This window comes from Episyrphus balteatus, chromosome 3 (assembly GCF_945859705.1).
Source record: "Episyrphus balteatus chromosome 3, idEpiBalt1.1, whole genome shotgun sequence".
NCBI classification, from domain to species: domain Eukaryota; kingdom Metazoa; phylum Arthropoda; class Insecta; order Diptera; family Syrphidae; genus Episyrphus; species Episyrphus balteatus.
In genome coordinates this window covers 35,702,334-35,726,698 of record NC_079136.1, presented here as the reverse complement: position 1 = coordinate 35,726,698, position 24,365 = coordinate 35,702,334, and the positions used below count along the sequence as shown (strand labels likewise).

The following is a 24,365-nucleotide window of genomic DNA, read 5'->3' as shown; positions in this document are numbered from 1 at the left end:
TGTTAGTACATTAAATCTTAATTTTAAAGTGATTGCGAATAAATTTGTTTCAATTCACAAACGGAAAGTGTCAAGATAATGAATGAAAAACTGACAAATTAAGCTTTCGAGATAAGTGGATAAGTGAAGTAGATAGATAGTTAGCTCTAGAACATGAAAGTGCAGATGTATTATCATTAAATATTATTAATATATTCGTTTATTCAAAAGAAATATCAAATAAGTTATTCAATAAAAGTTATAGCAAACTTAGCTACTTTTCAGAGTTTTTTTAATTCATCAGAAATGACGTAGAAAACAAAAAATAAACTGTGCATAGACAAATACAATACCGACCCAAACACACAGAAAATGATAAGAGGCCTCTTATCAATACAAAAAACCGCTTTGTTTTTATTTACCCTTGACTTGTTGTTTTAATAATCGGGCATATTTATTGCTTAATCTTCCTTTTTAATCTTACAATTTCTGGACTTTATTATAGGGCACTGTTATAAATCATCAAATTGTTTTAATTCTTTTTTTATTATTAGTATAAAGATTTTTAGGTATATACTTCTAACATCAATTTGTTTTAAACCCTATACATTACATATAGAAGTTGCAGTTTTTTTCCCCTAAATTGTGAATATCTGATTTCAAAAATGTAGTTTAATTCTTGTGTGGTAATATATGTAAGACTAAATTATTATTATTAAAAGTTCCATGTGGTGGGTTTAGTCATTTTAGAAGTTCCTTATCAAGGAAATGACATTTACAAATGACACTTGTTATCTACAAATAGATAGTTACGACATATTTACGATTACTTATGTTTTTTTTTTAATATAATTTTTTTTTAATAATATTTTCAATCACTACCGCAATTTATGAGTCTCTTCAAGTACTGTAATGTTATCAAATAAATCAATTTCTCTATTAATACATTTGCCCTTCGCAATAAATCACTTTAATAACTTTGTTTAAGTTTACAACCTTTTTTACTACTCTACATTACGAAAATGTAACTAATGAGCCTCTTTAACTATGAGCGTTTGTAGAATACCAGCCTAAGATTCTTAGGCTTCAGTTCATTAACATATACGATCTATATCATGTATTTCAGACATTTAGGCCCAATTTATTGACTCTCCATTAAACTTAAATCGCCATTAAGGCCCAATTTATTGAGCCTCCATTAAATTTTGAAATTTATCGCTTTAGTTAACGGCCTCGTTAAACTATTGTCGCCTTTAAGTATACATCATTAAAAATTCATTTAATTCACTCTTCTTTAGTTAAAGTCCTTACTTTTAATGGAAACTTTAAATTTAAAACTCTGTTAAAAATATCCTAGGGATTTTTTATTTTGTTTGAAAAATAATCTGTCAAAAGCTACAATTTTGTCAAATCAAATAGATTTGAATTGGAAGAAAAACCAAAAAACTATGACCCGTAAGTATTTTGCAGCTGAAAACGCCAGAAAATGCAAGAGATTAACGATATACCAGTGGTAACCAAAGAATGCTACAACCTACAATTGAAACCATGAGAAGAAGAAGGAGTTAAGTGAAATTTTTAATTTTTTCCATCGGTGTCAAATAACAACTTAAATTTAAGTGTTATCGGCATTCATCTCGTGTCATTGGTTTAGAAGTAAGCTTTATATCTCTTCTTCTCATGGCTTCAATTGCAATGTTATGTAGGGGAGAGTGGGGCAGTTTTGAACACTTTTTGCTTTCGCAACTGCTAGAAAGATATTTATTCGATTTATTGATCTGTTAAGTTTATTTATATGAAGCAGTGATATTGAACTTCGATTTTAAATTATATCTGGTTATTTTAGCATATTATTTATATTTAATTTTAATTTTTAACCAATATTAGATCTTATGTTCAAAAGTGCCCCATGTATGGGGCAGTTTTGAACATCAGTATTAATTTCTTTGTAATGAATAAATAATACTTAACTTTTTATTAGTTTTTTAATAAGAACATACAAAAACTCCAAATTGATTATTATATCATATTCAATTAACCAACAAATAATAAAAACTCAGAAAAAATAACATTAAAATTTAAACTATAGTTATCAGTTTATCACATTTATAAGTTCAAAAGAAAAACAAAAACCAAAAAAAATTCATTTAAAATATATCTTAGAAAAATGGTATTCATACCATTTATGCTTCTCAGAGTAAAATAGATTTATTTTCAATATACATGTATAGATATATTTCTAGACATTAAATCCAAATGTTAACAAAGCGGATGTTCTTCATGTACCAGGAGCATTAATTGGTGTAGGTAGCTTGACTTTAATTTCTATAACGCTTAAGCGGTATATAATCGAGTTCTCATCGAGAACAGTCTAGCAGAACTTGAAGAATTCAGGCATTTTTTTAAATCTTCAATTATGTTGTACATATTCCCATTTTTTCTTTAATTTTGCCCACAAATGCTAGTTTCATTATTTTTTTTTATAAGAACATAACGATTTATTAAATAAAACACATCAAGTGTCCTTAAAATGTCTGATACAAACTGCTCGGGGCGGTTTTGAACATGTTCAAAAGTGCCCCACCATACTTGTTCAAAACTGCCCCCACTGTGTCAACGACATAAAATGTTGAATAAATATTTAACATTAATATATTCATTCAAAAATTCACCGTCAATTAGTTTAAAATTCATTAACCATTAACAAAAACTGTATTGCGTTTTGAAATCACGTACCAATTTTTTTTTAAACTCTTACAACTAAAAAACTGAAATAATGCAAAACCACTATAAAAATCACCTTCCACCTATAAATCTGAAAGTCAGCCGAGATAACGATGGAAAGTCTATGACATTTATGGATATCGTGTTGACGTGTTCAAATATCGAAATACTTCTAAAAAAGATTGATATACTAAAATTGTATATGCAGTGTTCAAATGTGCCCCGTGTTCAAAACTGCCCCACTCTCCCCTATGTTATGTATGTATTATGCAGCATCTCAAAAATGATTAGTTTTGAAGTGGAGAATATAATCTAGTATTATCTGTGCGAAGTAGACAAGAAATGCATTAATTTCTTTGAAATTTGTTCTTTTTTATGGTACAAATGCATGTGTGTATACCTACAAAAAATTCTAGTCTGGACTTTTTTCATAATTGTGATGTTTTTTTAATAATTCTTTAGCTCATTTGACATTTTTCAAATAAAATAATAATTCAAATAAAAAATAAATGAAATGACATTTGACACTAATGGAGAGTGAATAAATAGAAATTCTGTTTAAAACCTCCATTAGCTCTAAAAATCCCTCTTAAAAGGTCGAATTTGGTGTTTTAACTAAAACTACTTTTAAATTTAATGCTCAATTAGTTAATGATGCCAAACTTCAAAAAAATCCTTAAAAGAGACTGAATTAAACGAAATTGGTTTTTAATTTTAAAATTCCCTTTTTTAGGCCCAATTTATTGACTCTCCATTAAACTTAAATCGCCATTAAAAAAGGGAATTTTAAAATTAAAAACCAATTTCGTTTAATTCAGTCTCTTTTAAGGATTTTTTTGAAGTTTGGCATCATTAACTAATTGAGCATTAAATTTAAAAGTAGTTTTAGTTAAAACACCAAATTCGACCTTTTAAGAGGGATTTTTAGAGCTAATGGAGGTTTTAAACAGAATTTCTATTTATTCACTCTCCATTAGTGTCAAATGTCATTTCATTTATTTTTTATTTGAATTATTATTTTATTTGAAAAATGTCAAATGAGCTAAAGAATTATTAAAAAAACATCACAATTATGAAAAAAGTCCAGACTAGAATTTTTTGTAGGTATACACACATGCATTTGTACCATAAAAAAGAACAAATTTCAAAGAAATTAATGCATTTCTTGTCTACTTCGCACAGATAATACTAGATTATATTCTCCACTTCAAAACTAATCATTTTTGAGATGCTGCATAATACATACATAACATAGGGGAGAGTGGGGCAGTTTTGAACACGGGGCACATTTGAACACTGCATATACAATTTTAGTATATCAATCTTTTTTAGAAGTATTTCGATATTTGAACACGTCAACACGATATCCATAAATGTCATAGACTTTCCATCGTTATCTCGGCTGACTTTCAGATTTATAGGTGGAAGGTGATTTTTATAGTGGTTTTGCATTATTTCAGTTTTTTAGTTGTAAGAGTTTAAAAAAAAATTGGTACGTGATTTCAAAACGCAATACAGTTTTTGTTAATGGTTAATGAATTTTAAACTAATTGACGGTGAATTTTTGAATGAATATATTAATGTTAAATATTTATTCAACATTTTATGTCGTTGACACAGTGGGGGCAGTTTTGAACAAGTATGGTGGGGCACTTTTGAACATGTTCAAAACCGCCCCGAGCAGTTTGTATCAGACATTTTAAGGACACTTGATGTGTTTTATTTAATAAATCGTTATGTTCTTATAAAAAAAAATAATGAAACTAGCATTTGTGGGCAAAATTAAAGAAAAAATGGGAATATGTACAACATAATTGAAGATTTAAAAAAATGCCTGAATTCTTCAAGTTCTGCTAGACTGTTCTCGATGAGAACTCGATTATATACCGCTTAAGCGTTATAGAAATTAAAGTCAAGCTACCTACACCAATTAATGCTCCTGGTACATGAAGAACATCCGCTTTGTTAACATTTGGATTTAATGTCTAGAAATATATCTATACATATACATGTATATTGAAAATAAATCTATTTTACTCTGAGAAGCATAAATGGTATGAATACCATTTTTCTAAGATATATTTTAAATGAATTTTTTTTGGTTTTTGTTTTTCTTTTGAACTTATAAATGTGATAAACTGATAACTATAGTTTAAATTTTAATGTTATTTTTTCTGAGTTTTTATTATTTGTTGGTTAATTGAATATGATATAATAATCAATTTGGAGTTTTTGTATGTTCTTATTAAAAAACTAATAAAAAGTTAAGTATTATTTATTCATTACAAAGAAATTAATACTGATGTTCAAAACTGCCCCTTTCATGTTCAAAACTGCCCCATACATGGGGCACTTTTGAACATAAGATCTAATATTGGTTAAAAATTAAAATTAAATATAAATAATATGCTAAAATAACCAGATATAATTTAAAATCGAAGTTCAATATCACTGCTTCATATAAATAAACTTAACAGATCAATAAATCGAATAAATATCTTTCTAGCAGTTGCGAAAGCAAAAAGTGTTCAAAACTGCCCCACTCTCCCCTACATAACATTGCAATTGAAGCCATGAGAAGAAGAGATATAAAGCTTACTTCTAAACCAATGACACGAGATGAATGCCGATAACACTTAAATTTAAGTTGTTATTTGACACCGATGGAAAAAATTAAAATTTCACTTAACTCCTTCTTCTTCTCATGGTTTCAATTGTAGGTTGTAGCATTCTTTGGTTACCACTGGTATATCGTTAATCTCTTGCATTTTCTGGCGTTTTCAGCTGCAAAATACTTACGGGTCATAGTTTTTTGGTTTTTCTTCCAATTCAAATCTATTTGATTTGACAAAATTGTAGCTTTTGACAGATTATTTTTCAAACAAAATAAAAAATCCCTAGGATATTTTTAACAGAGTTTTAAATTTAAAGTTTCCATTAAAAGTAAGGACTTTAACTAAAGAAGAGTGAATTAAATGAATTTTTAATGATGTATACTTAAAGGCGACAATAGTTTAACGAGGCCGTTAACTAAAGCGATAAATTTCAAAATTTAATGGAGGCTCAATAAATTGGGCCTTAATTACCTTTGATGTCTTTATAGGTAGGTACAGTTTATTTTTAGATTTCCAGTTTTTTTTTCGATTTTATTTTTACTCTTATAAATAAAACAACAAGTTTTTTTTAAGTTTTGGATTTGCATTGCTAAAGGTCAAAAAGTTCTTCAATTTCTGCATTATTATAATAAATTTTTCCTTAAAAACAAAATAAAACAATAGTTCTTTTTCTGTCACAACATAAATATTTGTGTATTTGAAGAATTTAATTTTAATTCAAGGTTATCTTCAAATGTATTCTTTTTTGAAAAACCCACAACATAGCGAAAGCTCCTACTTTGGTATTCGTAATAGAAACATGCCGTAGCTTTCAATAATGGTTTCTTTAGACTTCAAAGATCATTGAACCAAATTCATTTATATACACAACATGAAGGTACAAATCATGTGATGTGAGAAAAATAAAATAAAATGACTAATTGAGTCATCTCTTATGGTTTCTTTAAATTAAATCGAAGAAAACGTTTAATTTAATTTGTGAATTTTTTGTTAACAAATCAATTTCCGGCTTAAAAGTGCAAATTGAACCTGTTTCGAATCGAATAAATTAGACACGAGCTTCAGAAGTTATTAATTTATTTATCAAGAACAAGTAAAAGAATATAATTTTATTTGATACATCGTTATCCAAATATTATCATATGAGGCATATAATACAGGGTGTCTCACTATCACCAATGTAGATGAAAATCATAAGTTACTGAGGTGATTTTAAGACAAAAATCCTTTTTAAATAATTTTATCGTTTTCGATTTAAAACGATTTTTAAGCTTTTGGTTTCCGCTTCCTTTAAATAGCTCTTCCTTAGTAATAATACAACCGATTATAATAATTGTTAACTGTTTAAACTTGTCTGTATCTTTTTCGTCTCGGTATATGCATAGTCTTTTATCAAGATTTTGAATACTTTTTTTTTACAAATGAATGAGAGGGCAATAACCAAAAATTTACAAAAATTGAAACTCCATCTCCTTCTAATGAGGCTCCACCAAAATTTCTCTCTAATAAATCAAGCACTGACTGAAGTAGACATTTGTATCATCATTAAAACAGAAGGTTCCTTCAAGTGCATATCCATTAGGGGAGTCCTTATTTTAGTCTTTTGCGAAAATTAAGTGCATCGCCCCCTAGATTGGTTCCAAATCAGGAAAAAAAATACCCTATTTTTTTCCTAATTTTATCTCTAACCCTTCTTGGCCCTATTTTGATAACAAGTTACTAGAGCAGGGCCGATATTCTGTGTCCAGTGTTGGGCAAATGGCGGATGTTTGTTCATTTATACGTATAAACTTTTTAATGAAACAGGGCCAGGAAGGGCTAGGAATAGAAATTTGAAAAAAAAATAGGGCATTTCTTTTTCTGATTTGGAACCAATCTAGGGGGTGCTGGCGTTCCAATTTTTTTTTCCTAAGGACAACCCCAAATATCCATATATCAATTTAACTCCTATAAAGCTTTACAGAGATACTGTTGTTACTTTTGTAAAGCTTTTTAGAAAGAAAATTGTTGAGAGTTGAGAAATTAATATTATGATTACGTAAATATCGTTAAAGAGAACTTTACGATACGTTTAGGAGCGATGACGAATTTTTTTTCAAAATGAAAACTGCTAAATGAAAAACGTACAATTTGGCATTCGTTTTTAGAGAAAATGTTTCCTAATTAAAATACTATTTTCAAATGCCAGTATTTTCAAATAAGATTTATGTACGTTAGTTTTTATTAAGAATACCTGTACAAAATAAACTAACATTTTTTTTAAACAATTTTTTTCTACACAGCAATTAAAATTAGGTAAGTCTTTCTTGTTTCTCAAAATTAATTAAAATAAGTGTTGAAAAATAATTGGTTTTCTATAATTGATTATAATTTTTTTTTTTCATAAATTATGTATGAAAATAATTATTTGAGCAATTACTTTCGCAACTTATTAACCAAAAGAAACAAAAAAACAAAAATATTTTTGTGTTTAAAACAAAATAATAACTCATTTGGGACATGACGTGATTGTGAATGATTGGTAGTCACGTAGTAATCTCTTATTGAGTTGTTTTATACTTATAAACTTACAAAAATGCACATTTCTACAACCAAACCTTATTAAAAAGACAAATCATTTATATTTTTTTCGGTCACATGTCAAATAAATTGATATATCAACGATGAATTTAAAAGAAGACGCATCTTCAAATAACTTAACTATATTGACATTATAGATACGATACGAGTAGGTATGTATGAATAGAGATGACTTATCAATCAAAATTATTTTGACGACAACGATGACGGGACGTCAAATACTACTTAGAATTATCATATAATATTATAGATACACACTTGACATTAACAAGTTTAAATTGTTTAAACATCAATATATAATTTGACATTTGTAACATCGGGGTTATGTATGATACATTGTCCCAATAATAACCAAGGTTGTATAAGGCTTGTATAAACACATTGTTATAATCTGTTGAAAGAGACTTCAAAAAAGCTCTCTTTTGTTTTAAAGAAAAAAAGATCACATATTCTACAACGTAGACAATGTAACAATTGAATTGTTTATTTTTATTCAATAGCTACATATATGAGATTTCAGTAAATCTTTAAAAAAAATTTGCAATAAAATAATTTTATCTTAAAGTTGATATAGCTGCTTGCTTAAGCTTTCAGATTTCAAAATCTGAGTGTCTTTTTTTTTAACACACAATCGAGTAAAATATAATGTACATTATATTCAATTGATTGTTTTTTTTAAATTCTGAATAATTTGTTTTGTTATTTTGTTTTGATTTATCATCGACAAAACAACCGTGACTGGTTAAAGAATTTATCATTGTTTGTTATATTTTTACAAAGGTGCACCGCCAAAGTCTGTATATCTTAAGGTGATTGGTATTATAGATTCTTAAAAATGACAAAAATGTTAACATGTTGAGCTTTTAAAGACACTTCAAGGATAGACCAACATGTTTATATTGACTTCTTTGACAGTAAGTTTAAGCTTATTTATTGGGAACAGATAAGAATATTTTTATTTCGAAAATTTTTATCAAAATATACATAAATATATCAACAAATATAAAAATATCAACAATTTTAATCAATTTGAGAAAAAACAGTTATTAAAATATCAATTTGTAGTGATTTATTTGGTAAAATGCACAAATATTTGTATTTTGGTTAGTACTTCGTGGCGCAATGGAGTATGACGCCATATATGTCTGATTTTGTATCCCATGCCTTCACTACTTAAAAGCATTTTTTCAAGGATACTTTTTTTTCGAGGAATTGATAATGCCTCCAGTTGCCCAATTCCGCAAGAGTGAATTCCTTTGTGTATACAAAAAAAAACGTGTAAATTAAGGCAGAGAAAAACTCACTCTTGCGGAATTGGGCCCCAGGAGTATCATAGTCATGAAAAAGTGCATTTCTGCTAATCCATTCGGACTTGGCAATAAATTGTAGGTCCCTTTCATTCTTGCAAATTAATAACAAACACTTAAAAATGCTTGATAGTTGTTATTGTTAGTCACCTTGCTTCTTCATGGGATGTCTTGTCACAAAATATTATTGAAGACAATTGATGAGGCTATTCCTAAATCTAAGAAAAATGTACAATAATTATCTATAAGGTTCTTGAGCGTTATATTATTCTGCTATTTATGATAATTTCGTTGGACCTTATGTCCCTACACCTTGGTGTATGAGCTTCTCAAAAATCTTAAGAAAGTAAATCGTTCTCAAGTCACAACTTTCACGGATAAAGTTTAATGGCATGTTTTAAATCTGAATCCAAAGACTTGATTCGATTTTATAATAACACTGGTCAACAAGGTTTTTGCAACAAAAACAAAAAGTATATTTTTCTAGAGGTTTTTGATGTGCTGAACTGGAATCTGAAAATTTTAATTGGCCTCCGTTTTTGAAATATTTCCGTTAGAAAATGCAAAAAAAAACGTCATTTTGGCTATTTTCGAGGCTCTGGTTTTATGTGGGATAATTCATTATAAACAAAATTGTAACCGATATTCTTCTTTCAAAAACAGTTTAAAATTTCCCGATATCTCTTTTATTGCTCGAGATATCTTAAGTTTCAGTTAATAATCAAATAAAATTTCAAAATAATATGAACCATTGATTCATTCAACTCTTTTTAACTTTTCCATTTCTCGGGAATTCCATATTACTATAAAACGTAAAAAACTGAACAGAGTCACCTGTTTTTATTTCACGTTTATCCCCGTACCAGTCAACAGGTGATAATAAAAAGCATCATTTCCGCATAAATTTCATAATTTCCATCGTCGTTGTCGATGTCGTTGAAAATCCCCTAACTAAAAGTACAAAACTGGTTTTTATTGTGTTTCTGTTATTTTTTTATTTAACCAAACCAGCCACCAGTGCATTCGACGCCTTTCATAACGATGGTAGTTTCCTCATACAAAAAAAAAAATACCCACTCACCTATAAGTATAAACTTAATTCATCACGATCTTGACCCAAGCACGTTGTATTAATTTGCACACAAAACCTTAGAAACCTTGCATTTTTTCCATAACAAAAGAACAAGAAATAAAAATTGTATTTATCTAACTCTGCAGAAAATCCATTCTATTTATTAATCATTGTCTGCTAGTTTCAGGGTTTTTTTTTCAACAAGAAAGTCTTTGGAGCGTTACAATTAATATATTATAATGAGAACAACCAACATAGTTTTTTTTTTTGTAAGAAAACAAACCTACAATCATTCTCAAGACATTTTATTTTATTTCATTCTGTTTTAACAACTGCAGCACTCACTGTTTTGTTGTTGTTGTAAATGTTAATTCACGTACCTATCAAAATATAATTCCAAATGGAAAATTGTCACATCAACTTAAAAACTTAAATAAATAAAAATCATACCCACAGTATTTAGATACGAGAGACGATAAGTATGATGGTAGGTATAATTGCGATAATGGTAAATGTAACTATAATTATGTATGTTTTTTTTTTTTTTTGTTTATTTTTTTATTATTTGCACCTGCATTCGAATTCAAAATAATGATATGTTAATAAGTTCAAATACAAAAAGTCGAACGACAAACAAATGGACAGACGGTCGAACGTGTCGATGTGGTGACAATGATAGACGCCATCATCGTCGACGGCGGCGGCCGTGAATAGGTTATTTCAACAATTTGCACTGTTCCGATAGAGACTCTGCTAAGAGTAACTATAGGAATGGAATTCGTGCAATGCTTTGGGAGTTTGTTGTGTATGGTTTTATCTCTTGACTCGTATAAATAATAAATGAACAAATTGATATCAATGAACAATTTATATTACTTTCGATATTTGCAATGTTCATTTGCATTACAAACGTGTAAGTGAAAAATAAAACATATATTTTCTAAACGAGAAGTAGTATACAACTAATATTATAAGCAATAGAAAAGTTTAGCTTGTTGTTGTTATAGGAGATAGAAATCGGGTCAACTAGACACATGTTTGATGTGTATCAGTCCAATTTTATCAGTGAGTGAATTTTTTTTTTCAAATTTGTTTAATTTTTTTTAGGTATACCTACAAATATTGTTGAGAAAATAAACATTAATTTTTGTTATTTGATGTTATCAGTGAGAATCTATGAGTTTTGTTATCAAAATTTTATTCATAAATAGGTAAACAAAACATAATACATATTTCGGTAAGATACGAACACATTTTTGGCAGTGGTATTCACTTTTCGAGTCTTAGTTAAGTGTCAATCAAGATTTTATAACAGTATTATTGAATTGATATGAAAAAGGTATGTCAACCCTTTTTCAACCCGGTTTATATGATTGTAACTTCAGGACAACATGGTGTATGAGTATTATGTATTTATTTGTATGTGACGTTAATAGTTGTTTTTTTTTTTTCTTTATTTAATTTTCGGCCACAAAATTTGGTTTTTGTTTGTTTTAAATTAATATAAAATTAACTCTTTTCTTTTAAAGTAATTCGTAAGTAACCTATCCATCGCAAAACTGTTCTCACTAAATTTAAATTGAATTGGATTTCTATTGATATGATTTTTTGTAAGAAATAAAGGGATACAAAAATGTAATAAATTCGCACAGTTTCTACTCGCATATGTAGCTTGAAAATCAGTTCTTTTATTTTTTCCTTCAGACAGTAACAAAAAAAACTAATCTATTTTATCCATAGTTTAATAGTGATCTGCCATGTAAAACCAAATTATCTTGCTTATTGAGTAAGAACATCGAGTTCATTTTCAAAGCAGTCTTCACACCGAGAAAAAGGAATTTAAATAATCTTTTTTATCAAAAACAAAACCGACTTCCATGGATCAAAACAGGGTTTTATGATTTTTCTAATAGTTCCCATGGCTTAAACTGAACAAAATTAAAATGGGACCACACTGCAGCCACCAGCTTTCCAATACAACAAGAATTATCAAAATTGGTTCACTTAGTCCAAAGTTATGAGGTAACAAACATAAAAAAAAAAAACAAAAAAAAAAAAAACAAAAAAAAAAACAATAATCATTTTTAGAAAAAAACAAAACCGACTTCCATGGATCAAAACTGGGTTTTTTTGTTTTTAAAATAGTTCCTATGGCTAAAAGTGAACGAAATTGAAATGGGACCACACTGCAGCCACCAGCTTTCCAATACAAAAAGAATTATCAAAATTGATTCACTCAGCCCAAAGTTATGCGGTAACAAACATAAAAAAAAAAAAAAAATACAGACGAATTGAATACCTCCTCCTTTTTGGAAGTCGGTAAAAATACACACGAATTGAATACCTCCTCCTTTTTGGAAGTCGGTAAAAAAGAAAGATAATGTGTAACTAAAAAAATCATCATGTGCCACATGTAGCTTGGGACTACAGGGTGTATGAGTAATCTTTATTTTGAAGTAAAGTTTTATTCACGTGAATATATGTTTTCTATTGACATCATTCTATAGAATGTTGGAATGAAAAGTTACTTTTTTTCAAATCGGCATTGGTATTATTCAAATCAAAAACTGTGGTCGCTTCTGGAGATCGCTTTTGAAATTCGATCAATTATAGATCAAATCCACATTCATGAGTCAGAACAGAACCATTATTTTTACTCAAATTTATATGGCCAAGATTTCTGGGGGCAAAAACAGTTTTGCAATGACTTTTAATTTTTTTCAGCTTTTATTACTACTGATAACTTTTTTTTTACTTTAATGAAAGATAATACTTCTTTGATATGAATTCATATCATACATTTTACCACACTTCTTCTTCAAATTGGCTAGAAATGTCAAATTATTCACCATTTTTCAACACAATTATTAAAAAAGTACACTTTTACGTTGATAATAACTTAAAGTTGATCAAATGTGAAAAAGATCGTTATAGTAGAAATAACGTATATTATTAGCTAATCATGCAACTGCATTACATACCTATATATGTCACACGTATCCCAATGCCAATGTATGAATGGTAGGTTAGTTTGAAACTGTCGTTGCAAATTATACAAATTTTATTTAATTCTTATTTATTGATTTTCAATTCCCAGTCCAGAGTTTCAACAGACGATTTTCAGCTAGTTTTTATGTGTTTTAGTTAATACCTGCAAACAATCTTGTGGCGTACTCAAGGCCAAGATTGAAAGCATCATCTGCATAAATGTCATCAGTCAATTTAAAGAGAAAATATATGATTTTTTATATTTGTAATAAATTGAATAGTCAAGGAGTTAAACAAACGTCAACAAAATAATAAAATATTAATAGGTTTGCTTTAAGGCTTGACCACACCGGAAGGTATGCGGTAAAAGTACGGGTAACGGTACTCGTATGAAAAAAAATCCAAACTGACACATCAACGTTCAGATGTGGAATTTTTTTAATACAAGTACCGTTACAGCTACCCATACCGCTACCGCATACCACCTTTAAAGGCTTGGCCATACCGGAGGGTACGCGGTAGAGGTACAGGTAACGGTACGGGTATTTGTATGGAAAAAATTCCAAACTGACACATCAACGTTCGGGTGTGGAATTTTTTTAATACAAATATCGTTGCCGCTACCCGTACCGCTACCGCGTACCCTCCGGTGTGGCCAAGCCTTAAGGCTTGGCCACACTGGAGGGTATGCGGTAGCGGTACGGGTAGCGGTGAGGGTACTTGTATGAAAAAAATTCCAAACTGACACATCAACGTTCAGGTGTGGAATTTTTTTAGTACAAATATTGTTACCGCTATACCGCATACCCTCCGGTGTGGCCAAGCCTTAAAGGCTTGGCCACACCGGAGGGTATGCGGTAGCGGTATGGGTAGAGGTAACGGTACTTGTATGAACAAAATTTCAAACTGACATATCAACGTTCAGTTGTGGAATTTTTTTCATACAAATACCGTTACCGCTACCCGTACCGCTACAGCATACCCTCCGGTGTGGCCAAGCCTTTAAACTTTAAAACTAAGATTGACATTTTATGGAGTGTGGGGTAAAGTAGTCAAGATCTATGTCCATTGCATTGCTCAGACTTTTAGTTCTTAACGTCTCTGAACCTGCCAATTACTTTTAGAGCTGATCTTCAATCATATTTTAGACTATTAGACAAAGAATGAATAACTGGCTTTTGACAAATTGGTCGTTTATTCTTTTACAACAAAGTATCTAAAAAGGACAACATAATATCAATTTCATCAGAGTAAAATACAATTTTTTTATTCAAAACAAACAAACAAACAAAAATTAGTTTAACAAAATAACGTACAATGTACATTATTATACTTGTCTGACTTTGGTTTCATTGAACGTAAATTTAATAATAAATTTTCAATGAAAAACTTTCTCAAGGATTTCAACAGAAAAGAAGCTGATTTTATTAACTCTTAACTTTACTTAACAATGCTTAAAATTATGTTTATTACTACCAGGAACAACAATAATTATCTTTAACATTGTTTATTACCAATTTATTAATATCTTTATTTTGTTTTGCCACCACGGATATAAATAGAAATGACGATAAATAATGCAAGATCAAGATAAAAGTTAACCAGTTAAACTTGTTATTTGTTTTGAGTTGCATTCATTTCTTTTTGTTTACCTTTGATATTTGATTTTGTTTAAATATATTTTATTAAGTACTTTCTCTTAATTTATGCAAACAAACGTTGAAAATCCATAAATTATGGAGTTTTTACACTCGTAACAAAATCGAAAACATTTAGTAAAAAAGCTAATTGACGGGCAAACTAAGGTTGTTTTAGTTTAAATTAATCAAAACTTTGATTACAGACAAGTTGCAAAAAGTGTTTTTCTATCTTTTGGCGTTAATATGTTTCTCTTTTTAAGCCTAAAGATAAGATAAAGTTACTTTAAATTTGGCGCTAACGATTTTTTTTTTAAATTAATTCGTCATCGAAAAGAATTCGTTACAATCGACAATTATTATGATAAATCATATCTGTTTATGAGTTGATTCATGAGGAGCTGCACCGAACCTTAATGAACAAGAACATGCCAGGCCTGCGTTAAAATCTATGTAATAGCTTAAAAAAAACCTATACGAAAAAATTTATAGAGTAAGATATTGTGTCCATTTGACACAAATGGGCAATAATAGTAACTAAATATTAGAAAGATTTGATCCATTTTGTTGGCAAAATAATGAGTTTCCAAATTGCTATGAATGATGTGCAGTTTTTACTGCGAAATTCTGCTTCTAAAATCAGGTTAATTCGTACTATGACAACTCAGTAATAAGTTAATACTGAACTCAAAAATTGCCTCTCAGGTAACCCTGAGTTGTTTGATTTGACAAACTGGCCCTTAAGTCAAAAATATTAAGGCTGAACAATAACAAATTTGGTTGCAATTAGAGTGTCAAAAATTACAGGGAGATGTTGAAATTGAATTAAGAAAATCGAATATGTGGCTCTGGGACTACAGGGTGTATGAGTAACTTTTATTCTGAGGTAAAAATTTATTTGTATGAATGGGATAATCATTTTATAAAATTATAAAATGAAGTTACTTATTAAGAAAACGGCATTTATTATTCAAATCAAAAACTGTTCGGCAATGACTTTAATTTTTTGGATTCGGCTTTAATTAAACATTTTCAAAAATTAGGCTGAATTTGAGCTACTGCACGGTATTTGTTTCCTTGATGAAATCGATGATTTGTGGCTCTCCATTTTTTAATTTTAAGCCCCTTACAATGCATGTGGTTACCTGGGTATTTTGAATTTTAACTCATAAAACGCAAATCTACTTAATTTGTAAGAAAAGAAAATTAAACTTTTTCTTAGTTTTTCTGATCATCGATTTCCATTATAATCGAACTTCCTTATCATTAATTTCCTTATCTCTTTACAAATAAACAGAATACAAAAGTCATCTAATGTGTAACCACTTTCTACTATGCAGAGCTTCATTTCCCGTTTAGACTAATAAAAATGAATTTCCTCGACAAAAAAAAGGCACCTGTAACTTTTTTTCCAAAACATTTCTAATTCCTTTTATAAATATCAAATATTTTGTCCAACAAAGAAGAAATAAATAAACAAATCAAATCTAGATGATACTACAAGAACCCCCCCAAAAAGAATTTAGTACACGTGATTAAAGAAAAATGTATCAACTTCATTAGGAAGCCTTTTGTGTATAAGAAGAGAGAATTAAAGGCCTGGCGTCATATTTTCATACAGTATTATTTTTTATAATAGTTCCAATGATCGCATGATTGTCAAGTTTTTGTCTTTTATTTGTACAATAAATAAAAGATCCACCACCTGACTCAATAATAAACAACTCAAACATATCTACAATAATTCTACAAAAGAAGGCATAATAAATATATCGTAATGTTAATGATCATTTTTTTAGCATTATTCTCAGAGATGTCATTTTAATTTTTTTCTAAACAAAAACAATATAACCAATTCAATTGCATCAATAAAAAAATAAAAATATTTAAAAAAAAAATATATTTGATCATTAACAAAAAAAAAAAAAACGACAAAAAACAAACGAAATCACGTCATTCATTTATAACTTTTAATTTGCACTCACTGGGGCACTATCAATCAGGTATTCCCAGGCTACAAGTATAGCTTTTTTATATACATACAAGTTCCCTGCAGGGTGCCACATATTTATAAAAAACATAAGACGTGTTTTGTTTCTATTTCTACAGCCTGTAGAAATATATTGAAATGGATGCAAAAGTATTTCCACATAGTGACAGTTGACAGTCAATATTTAGTGAAATCTTTTAATTTAAGTCTATTGAGAGTATGACAAGATTAATGAGTATTTAAAATTTTACATTAAAATAAAATTTCTCTTCAGGACACAAACAGAACTGCTGTCAAAATTTAATGAATGGACCAATTTGTTTTAAACCTAAGGTTAACTGTCAAAGTTCAATACATAAACAAATTTAAGTAAAATTTAAACCCTACACACAATGGTCCATAATGACAACAACTATCATTCCATTTGACTATTCCAAGTATTTGAATGTTTATATTTATAGGCTAGGCCAGCATAGGCCATAGATTGTTCATTTCTTTTGTTTCTGTCAAAGACAAAGAATGGGTATAAATAGACATAAAGCTTGATTTCATTGGGCCTGTTTGAGCTACTTTTCAGTACTTCTGACTTAATTCCACTACTGTTTCTCTTAAGAAAAGAGGGCGTTGAATGACTTAAAAAGTACTTCACATTATACTAGACTACACGTTATAAATAATGACAAAATAGCTTACTTGTGAATGCAATTTCCAATCCTTGTAAGCTCTGACAATGTAATCCATGGTTATTGGGTATGTTTGATATGTTTCGTTTTTTATTTCACAATAAAAATAAATTAAAACAGATCACTTGCCACTCAGATTCTTAAGAGATCACACTATAAAAAGCACTTTAGATAGATTTCTTTCTTGGACAAATTTGGACAAAAATGCAGACAAACTTTGACACAATTAACAAAAAAGACACATGTGCTCTATCTGTGTATACTCTAATTCTTGTACACCTTTTAACCTTGTTTTTTTAATTCCACTTAACCGCGATAAGTTACCACCGCGACTATATCAAGTATATTAACTTCAAAGCGCGCTTGATTATGGTAAAATCAAAAAAACCGATAGTTAAGGGAAACAAAAAAAAAAAACGGAGACAAAAAAAGGGGCAAGATAGATAGCGAGAGAGAGGTAGGAAGTGAGACAGAGAGAGTGAACTTAAAAAGTAAAAATACAAAATCTTTCCTCTAGAGCCAGCAAGCAAGCAAAAAAACCCACAGACAACGACGACGACGAAGTCCAACTGGCTTCTAGCTATGATTAATGTCGACTGAGAGCGGTGTCGCTAGTTGGCGTTTGTAGAGTTCCATATTATATTTGACAGAATAAGTGGTACGTGCGTCTGAAGCTGACTGGCATACAACACAACTAAACTATAAAACAAGCACACTCTCACAATATTATAGCTCTGATGGCAGTGCTAGCAGAATGCCAGCCAAGCCAGCCAGTAAAGTTCAACAGCAGCGTCAGCGCCCTCGTCTGCCCGTCTTGTATCTATCTCTAAGCCCTACCCCACACGTAGAGCCCCCTCAATAAACTCGAGATTCAAACCAACATTCGTTCGTGATACAAAAACCAGATTGAGAGGAGACAAAGACGTTTGGCTGGCAATCTGGGCACTGATGATGGCATACGTAACAATTTAACTCATATACTAGTTACAGATATACGATACTTGTTTATTCTCTCTCTCTCCCTAACTTTAAGACTTAAAATTCTAAGTGAGAGATATAGCTTTGGTACAGCAACAGCCAGCCAGCCAGCAGCCGTTTGTCGACGTCGCGTCACCGCGTCAGCCGGCCAAGTTGTTTCGGAAGACAACAAAAAAAAAAAAAAAAACCTAATTCGCGCACACAGCTGTTCTGTAATTTATAAGCAAACCAAGCATTCGAATGTTTATGCAACGTTTGCGCATTTTCATCATGGATTGCGGCAGCGACAGCGAGCTAGGTCTTGAGATTGATACTGAAAAAAAAAAACACTCAAGTCTTTCGTTTGTATGTTTTTTTTTTGCTATAATTTGTAATTTATCAGTCATTTTATGGTATACCTACATATAAGCGAATACTTCTTCATTAATTGTTATGTAGGGGGAATAATTAATAATAAATAATTCCTTATCTGGTTGATTGGTTTTTCTATTATTAGGAAAGTTAATAGTGGGCACGCTTTTTTTTAAGTATTTGTGACAAAGATAAGAATTTTGCGATTCACTTTAAATATTTTTATTTAAAATTTTCTTTTAACCTACTTTTAATTTATCGCTTAAGCAAAGCTTTAACAAAGGAAGTCTCCAAATGTGGGTAACATTTCCTTTTTTATAGGAAAAGCCTTGACGAGGCGAAGAGGCCAAATGGTGACTATTTTTATCAATATTATAGTTATGCGATCGCAGAACTCACTTTCAGAGAAGGGTTGAAATGGAATAATTTCCTGCTATATCAACGAAATTGGTCATGTCGTTTCAAAAGTAAGGGAAAGACCTAAACATACATATCTCTTTAAAGCCACACGTCTAAAATCGGATATTATTATGTTTCGTAGTCGATTAGCTTTTATTGCAAGAGGCCGTCAGAACTTTTGTTATCAGCGAATCATTGAGTTGAAATTGCTATTTGCATATTTTGTTGAAAATGCTTTGGCCAGGGGTGATGTTCGAGAGATCTATAAAAAGCTAAAACTTTATGCCTACCTAAGCAAGAAAAGTCAAACAAAATTTTGGGGCTCTTTTTCTCTTAAATTTTCTATTTAAGAAAAATATGTACATGCATTTTTTTCACTTTCGTTTTGGTATTTGTTAAAGGTTGGAGTACCCAACTAAAAATTTTGCTTTCGATTTTTGAAGCCAAACTGCTATTGCTACATAAAAAGTTCCTATAAAACCTACTAACAGTGAGAAACCAGCGCAAATATAATTCTTCTTTGCGGGTGCAGTAAAAATATACTATGCGGGAGCGGGAGGAGATCCAAAAAGATTCTTACTCAATTAACAATTTTTTTTTCCATTAAGTTTTATTAATGCTAACAACTGTAGCTTTTTGTATAAAATAGTGTACAAAAATAAAATATCAAAAATGGTTGAATCTTGGTTATAGTAAAGCCAATTTTTACAACAAAAAAAAAACATCAAAAAAGGACCAAAAGGTTTCGCCGGATTTATTAAAATTGCATTACTTTTTCTCCTGCAGTTTTTAGGCATCTGCGTACACGCGATTTTGTTGCAGGTATTGGAATGTAAAAGAACTCCTTTAGGTCTTCAGTAAGTATTATTTATTCTCTGGTACAATTAAAATTGATAAGAATATTTATGTATCAAGTGTACTTCTTTTAAGTGCCATCCCTATAATAAATATACCTGTTTGTCTCAAAAAAAATTGTATTTATATTTTGGGGCCCCTGATTTTAAAAGCCCTCAAAAGATCGCTTGTACCTACTGTTTTGTAGTGCAGTTTTAAAACTAATTTATACTTCGCATTTAAACAATCCATTTAATTTTTCTGGAGCCCAACAATGCAATGAAATCAAACGTTACTACAAAACATTAATATTTTTTCCAATCAAATACCTTTTTAACTATGATATTTTTATAGACACTTAAATTCTTTCTTCCAATCTCAAATGTAACCTAATTCTAAATTTCAATAGGGTACCATTATTACTACTTAGATTTTGAAATTGACCCACATTTGTTCTACACCTCAAAATAAAACCCTTTTACATATTTTATTCGTAGTTCCCATGGCAAAAACAACATTTTTAATACCATTTCAAGGGTACTATACCATTGATTGAACGGACTTATCGCAGAATTCCTTTATTTCCCAAAAATACACTCTTAAATATTTTTATAGACTGCTTAGATTCAGTTTTTGCCGAAAATAAAACATTTCTACCAATTTTTATTGAAATGTCATTTTTGTCACAGTTTTTATGGTACAAATTCTGAGTTTCATCTTTTCTCTAAAAGAAAAATACCCTTTGACTGAAGATTTGTTTGTATACTTTTAAGATTTTTCAGTCTTATAACAAAAGAAACTTTTTCACCAAGTTTAAAAATAAACAAAAATTATGTCAGTTGTTATGGAGCCTTTCTCGCAAATAATTTAACCCCTCGAAGAAACTTAGACCAAAAATATGTTTAAGAATTTTATGCATTGCTGTCTGTTTCATCTTTGCCTATTTCACCTGTACATAAAGCAGGAATCTCATCCTTTAAAGCAGCTACCTAGGAACTTCAGGGAATTTTCCGTAGAGAACCAAACTACGAAAAATTTCACACGAAAAAATAGTAATCAAAAAAATCTGTGTAGTTTGTGATGTTTTTAATTGATAGATAATAATTTATGTACAAAACAACCTACTCGTGTCTGGCTGATATATTGACAAAAAATGAGGTGTGTTGCGATTTATCACTCAATTCTTTTGTTGGTTTCTTTGTAATAAAACAAATCAAGATTATTCAGAACACGGTGTGGTGGTAAAACTTATATTGTTTCTTTCATAACAATAAAAATCGTGTCACGTTAATCAGCACACACTCTCTTTTTTTGGTTGAACCAAAAAAAGTCAGAGATTTAAAATAGTTGAATCTGGGATCCACACTTTCTTTGGGTATTTATGCAATGACTCAATATAAGGGAAATTTGTATTTACCAAAACAATCATAAACAAAATAAAAGTAAAAAATGAAGTTCATTGTATATATTGTTACAGCGAGTTCAGGGCTTTGATTATAAGATTCACACAATCTCACAAACCTTTGGTAAATAGGTATCATCGGACTCAAAGCAGGTCAACTGTTTGCCGGCGTGAGTAATAATCAGGCGTTAACAAAGGAAATTATATACCATTAAGTTTAAGTACTTGAATGCTGCATTACGCTGGCTGCAAGGTAAGAAATAAGAAGGTGATGGTCGTAGAAGCTAATGAGTTTTATAAATGATTGATTAATATCGTTGAGAATTATGATTCATTTAACAGTTTAAGTCAAGCATAACTGAGACTATTATTAAAAAATCAGTACAAATCTGAAGTAAATTAAAGGATTGAAGGTTTTGATTTTGAATTGAATCGCATCCGAAAAAGTTCGACTAGCTTTAAATTTGTTAGTTAAGCTTGTTTTCAGTGAATCCCTAGAAGGAAAATTGAATTTTTTTTATGATCAGTATTAGCATTAGCAATATGGAAAACCATATGGAAAAGCTGACAAACTTAAAAACGGATCTAATTAAAAATGCAGTTTAGTTATAATTACTCATTACGCTACACTAAATTTAATCGAAATTGTTGCAATCTTCGAAAAAAATTTCAGTTTAGTTTCAGAAAGCGTTGTATTGGAGATATACATACTATATTAAAATTCAGATATTAAAACAAAACAAAAAAAGACAGCGAGTCTTAGAAATAACTCAAAAATTATCTGTACGACTTAACGATAACCACTTTTTTTCAATTTCATAATCGCAATTGTTTGTTGATTTTTATCAAAACCTCGATTTTTTTACTTGTTATAGAACAAGTTAAAATGAAAGTAAAAGATAATTTTTGTGCAACACTGTTGTGTATGAAGAAAATTCATTCCGGGACTACAGGGCGTATGCGTACTTTTTATTTTGAAGTAAGAATTATTTGTATGAATGTGTTTTCTGTGAAAATCATTTTGTTAAATGATGAAATGAAGTTACTTTTTTAAAGTACGATTGGTACTGTTCAAATAAAAATACTGTGATCCCTTTTGGAGATCATTATTGAAATTCGATCACATTTTCATAAGCTAAACAGAATCATTTTTTTTTTTCTCAAATTTGTATGGCTTCGATTTCAGAGGGAAAAAATGTTTGGCAATCACAAGTAACAATTTAACTTGCATAAAAGGTTCAATGCAAACTATTTTTTGGCTTGTGTAAGAAGAAGGCGCACATTACATAATTTCCTCAAGACCTTCCTCCACACGTAATCCACAAGCTAATAGCTTGTGACGAACAGCGTAAAACGACCTCATGCAGGCCTTTTTACAAAACAACAAAACATTTTAGCGAGGCTATAGCTTTGCTAAGGAAACTATCATTTGCATAGGATGCTATAATAAGAAGGCCTTATACAGGTTGTTATAAGATGTTGAATTTATGAATAAAAAAAAAAGATTTTATTGAATTTTCTTTTTTTTTCTTTTAATTTTTTTTTATTTTGTTTTTTTCTTCTTTTTTTTGCCATTGCAATTGCTTTTTCTGTTGTTCTGGGAAATATTTTATTTTAAACTAAACCTTTATAAACTATAGCTTGTCCAATCGAAAAAATTAGACCTTATGCAAGCCAAATTGTTACTTGGGATGAGTGGTATTTTTTTCAGCTTAAATTTTTTACTCTAATGATAAATAATAATACTTCTTTTATATAAATCAAGGGCACATTAGTGCCCAGCCAAATTCTCTAGCAACTCTGACACTGTACCAAGCAATCAAGCATGCACTTATGCATGCATTTTTAAAGATCGGTGGTTATTAATAAAATTGGTAGAAAATGGAAAAAAATGACAACAATAATTTAAAATCATTTGAAGGGTCCAGGGGAAAAATGGCATAAGTCCATTCCAACTCATTTCGTGAAAAACGCATTTTAAAATTTTCTTCTCCATACAACTTAGTACCAAAAGCTCACAATTTATTTATTTTTTCAGCAAGGCTTAAATTTGTTTTATAGAAGTAAGGTTGCTATCAGATAGTGCTCAGTAAATACTACAAGACCTCATCATTAGTTTATTTTTGACATAAAGTGGATATGTGCCGTTTTTGCCCTGGATTCTTTATTTCCTAAAACACGGGTCACCATCAGTGGATGGCAAAATTAATCATATTTGCTCTAATTTTTCGCTCTACATTAAAAGTCACCATTTAAAACAGATAATTTTTAATTCTGTATGAGATTTGACAGATTTCCTGTTTTTTGATAAGTGGCTTTGAAAATAAAAGATGGTAAATAAATTCCGGGTTATAGCCTGTTTTCACTAGAGCCCAATTGAACATCCTTTGGACTCAAGTATATATTTACTTCGAAGTACTTCTGGATGCATTTTTTAAAATAGAAGACATGGACGAGCATTTCTTCTATTTAAAAAAAAGTGTGTTTGAATGCATTGAAAAGTACTAAAAAGTAATTTTCAGTAGATACCTACTGGAGTCCAAAGAAAGACAGCTTATCTCATTTCATGTGTCAAATCGTAAAGGAAATTACATTTGAAATGAGATTATTTGCAATTCACTTTTGTAGTATTAGCCCAAAAGTTTTTTTTTATAAAATGTTATTAGAAGTACAATAATGCTTTTTTTCTTCTGAAGTGCAATCATATGCATTAAACTTTGTCTTCGGAAACAAAGAGTAAAACAAAATTTTGTATTTCTATAGGTATTTAAACCAAATCCTTTTGCAATCAATACCTACTAAATGTAAAAATTAAATTCAACTCAC

General features: G+C 29.8%; 1 protein-coding gene across 1 annotated transcript in view; it reads right to left on the bottom strand.

The window, feature by feature from the left end:
• The window catches only part of LOC129913536 (lysM and putative peptidoglycan-binding domain-containing protein 2), a 35,908-nt gene extending 17,717 nt beyond the window's left edge, over positions 1-18,191 (bottom strand). Inside the window, exon 1 of the mRNA XM_055992268.1 lies at positions 17,586-18,191. Coding sequence (XP_055848243.1) covers positions 17,586-17,633 — 48 coding nt within the window. The 5' untranslated portion in view covers positions 17,634-18,191. The remainder of the gene's footprint in view (positions 1-17,585) is intronic.
• Between the last annotated feature and the right edge of the window lie 6,174 nt (positions 18,192-24,365).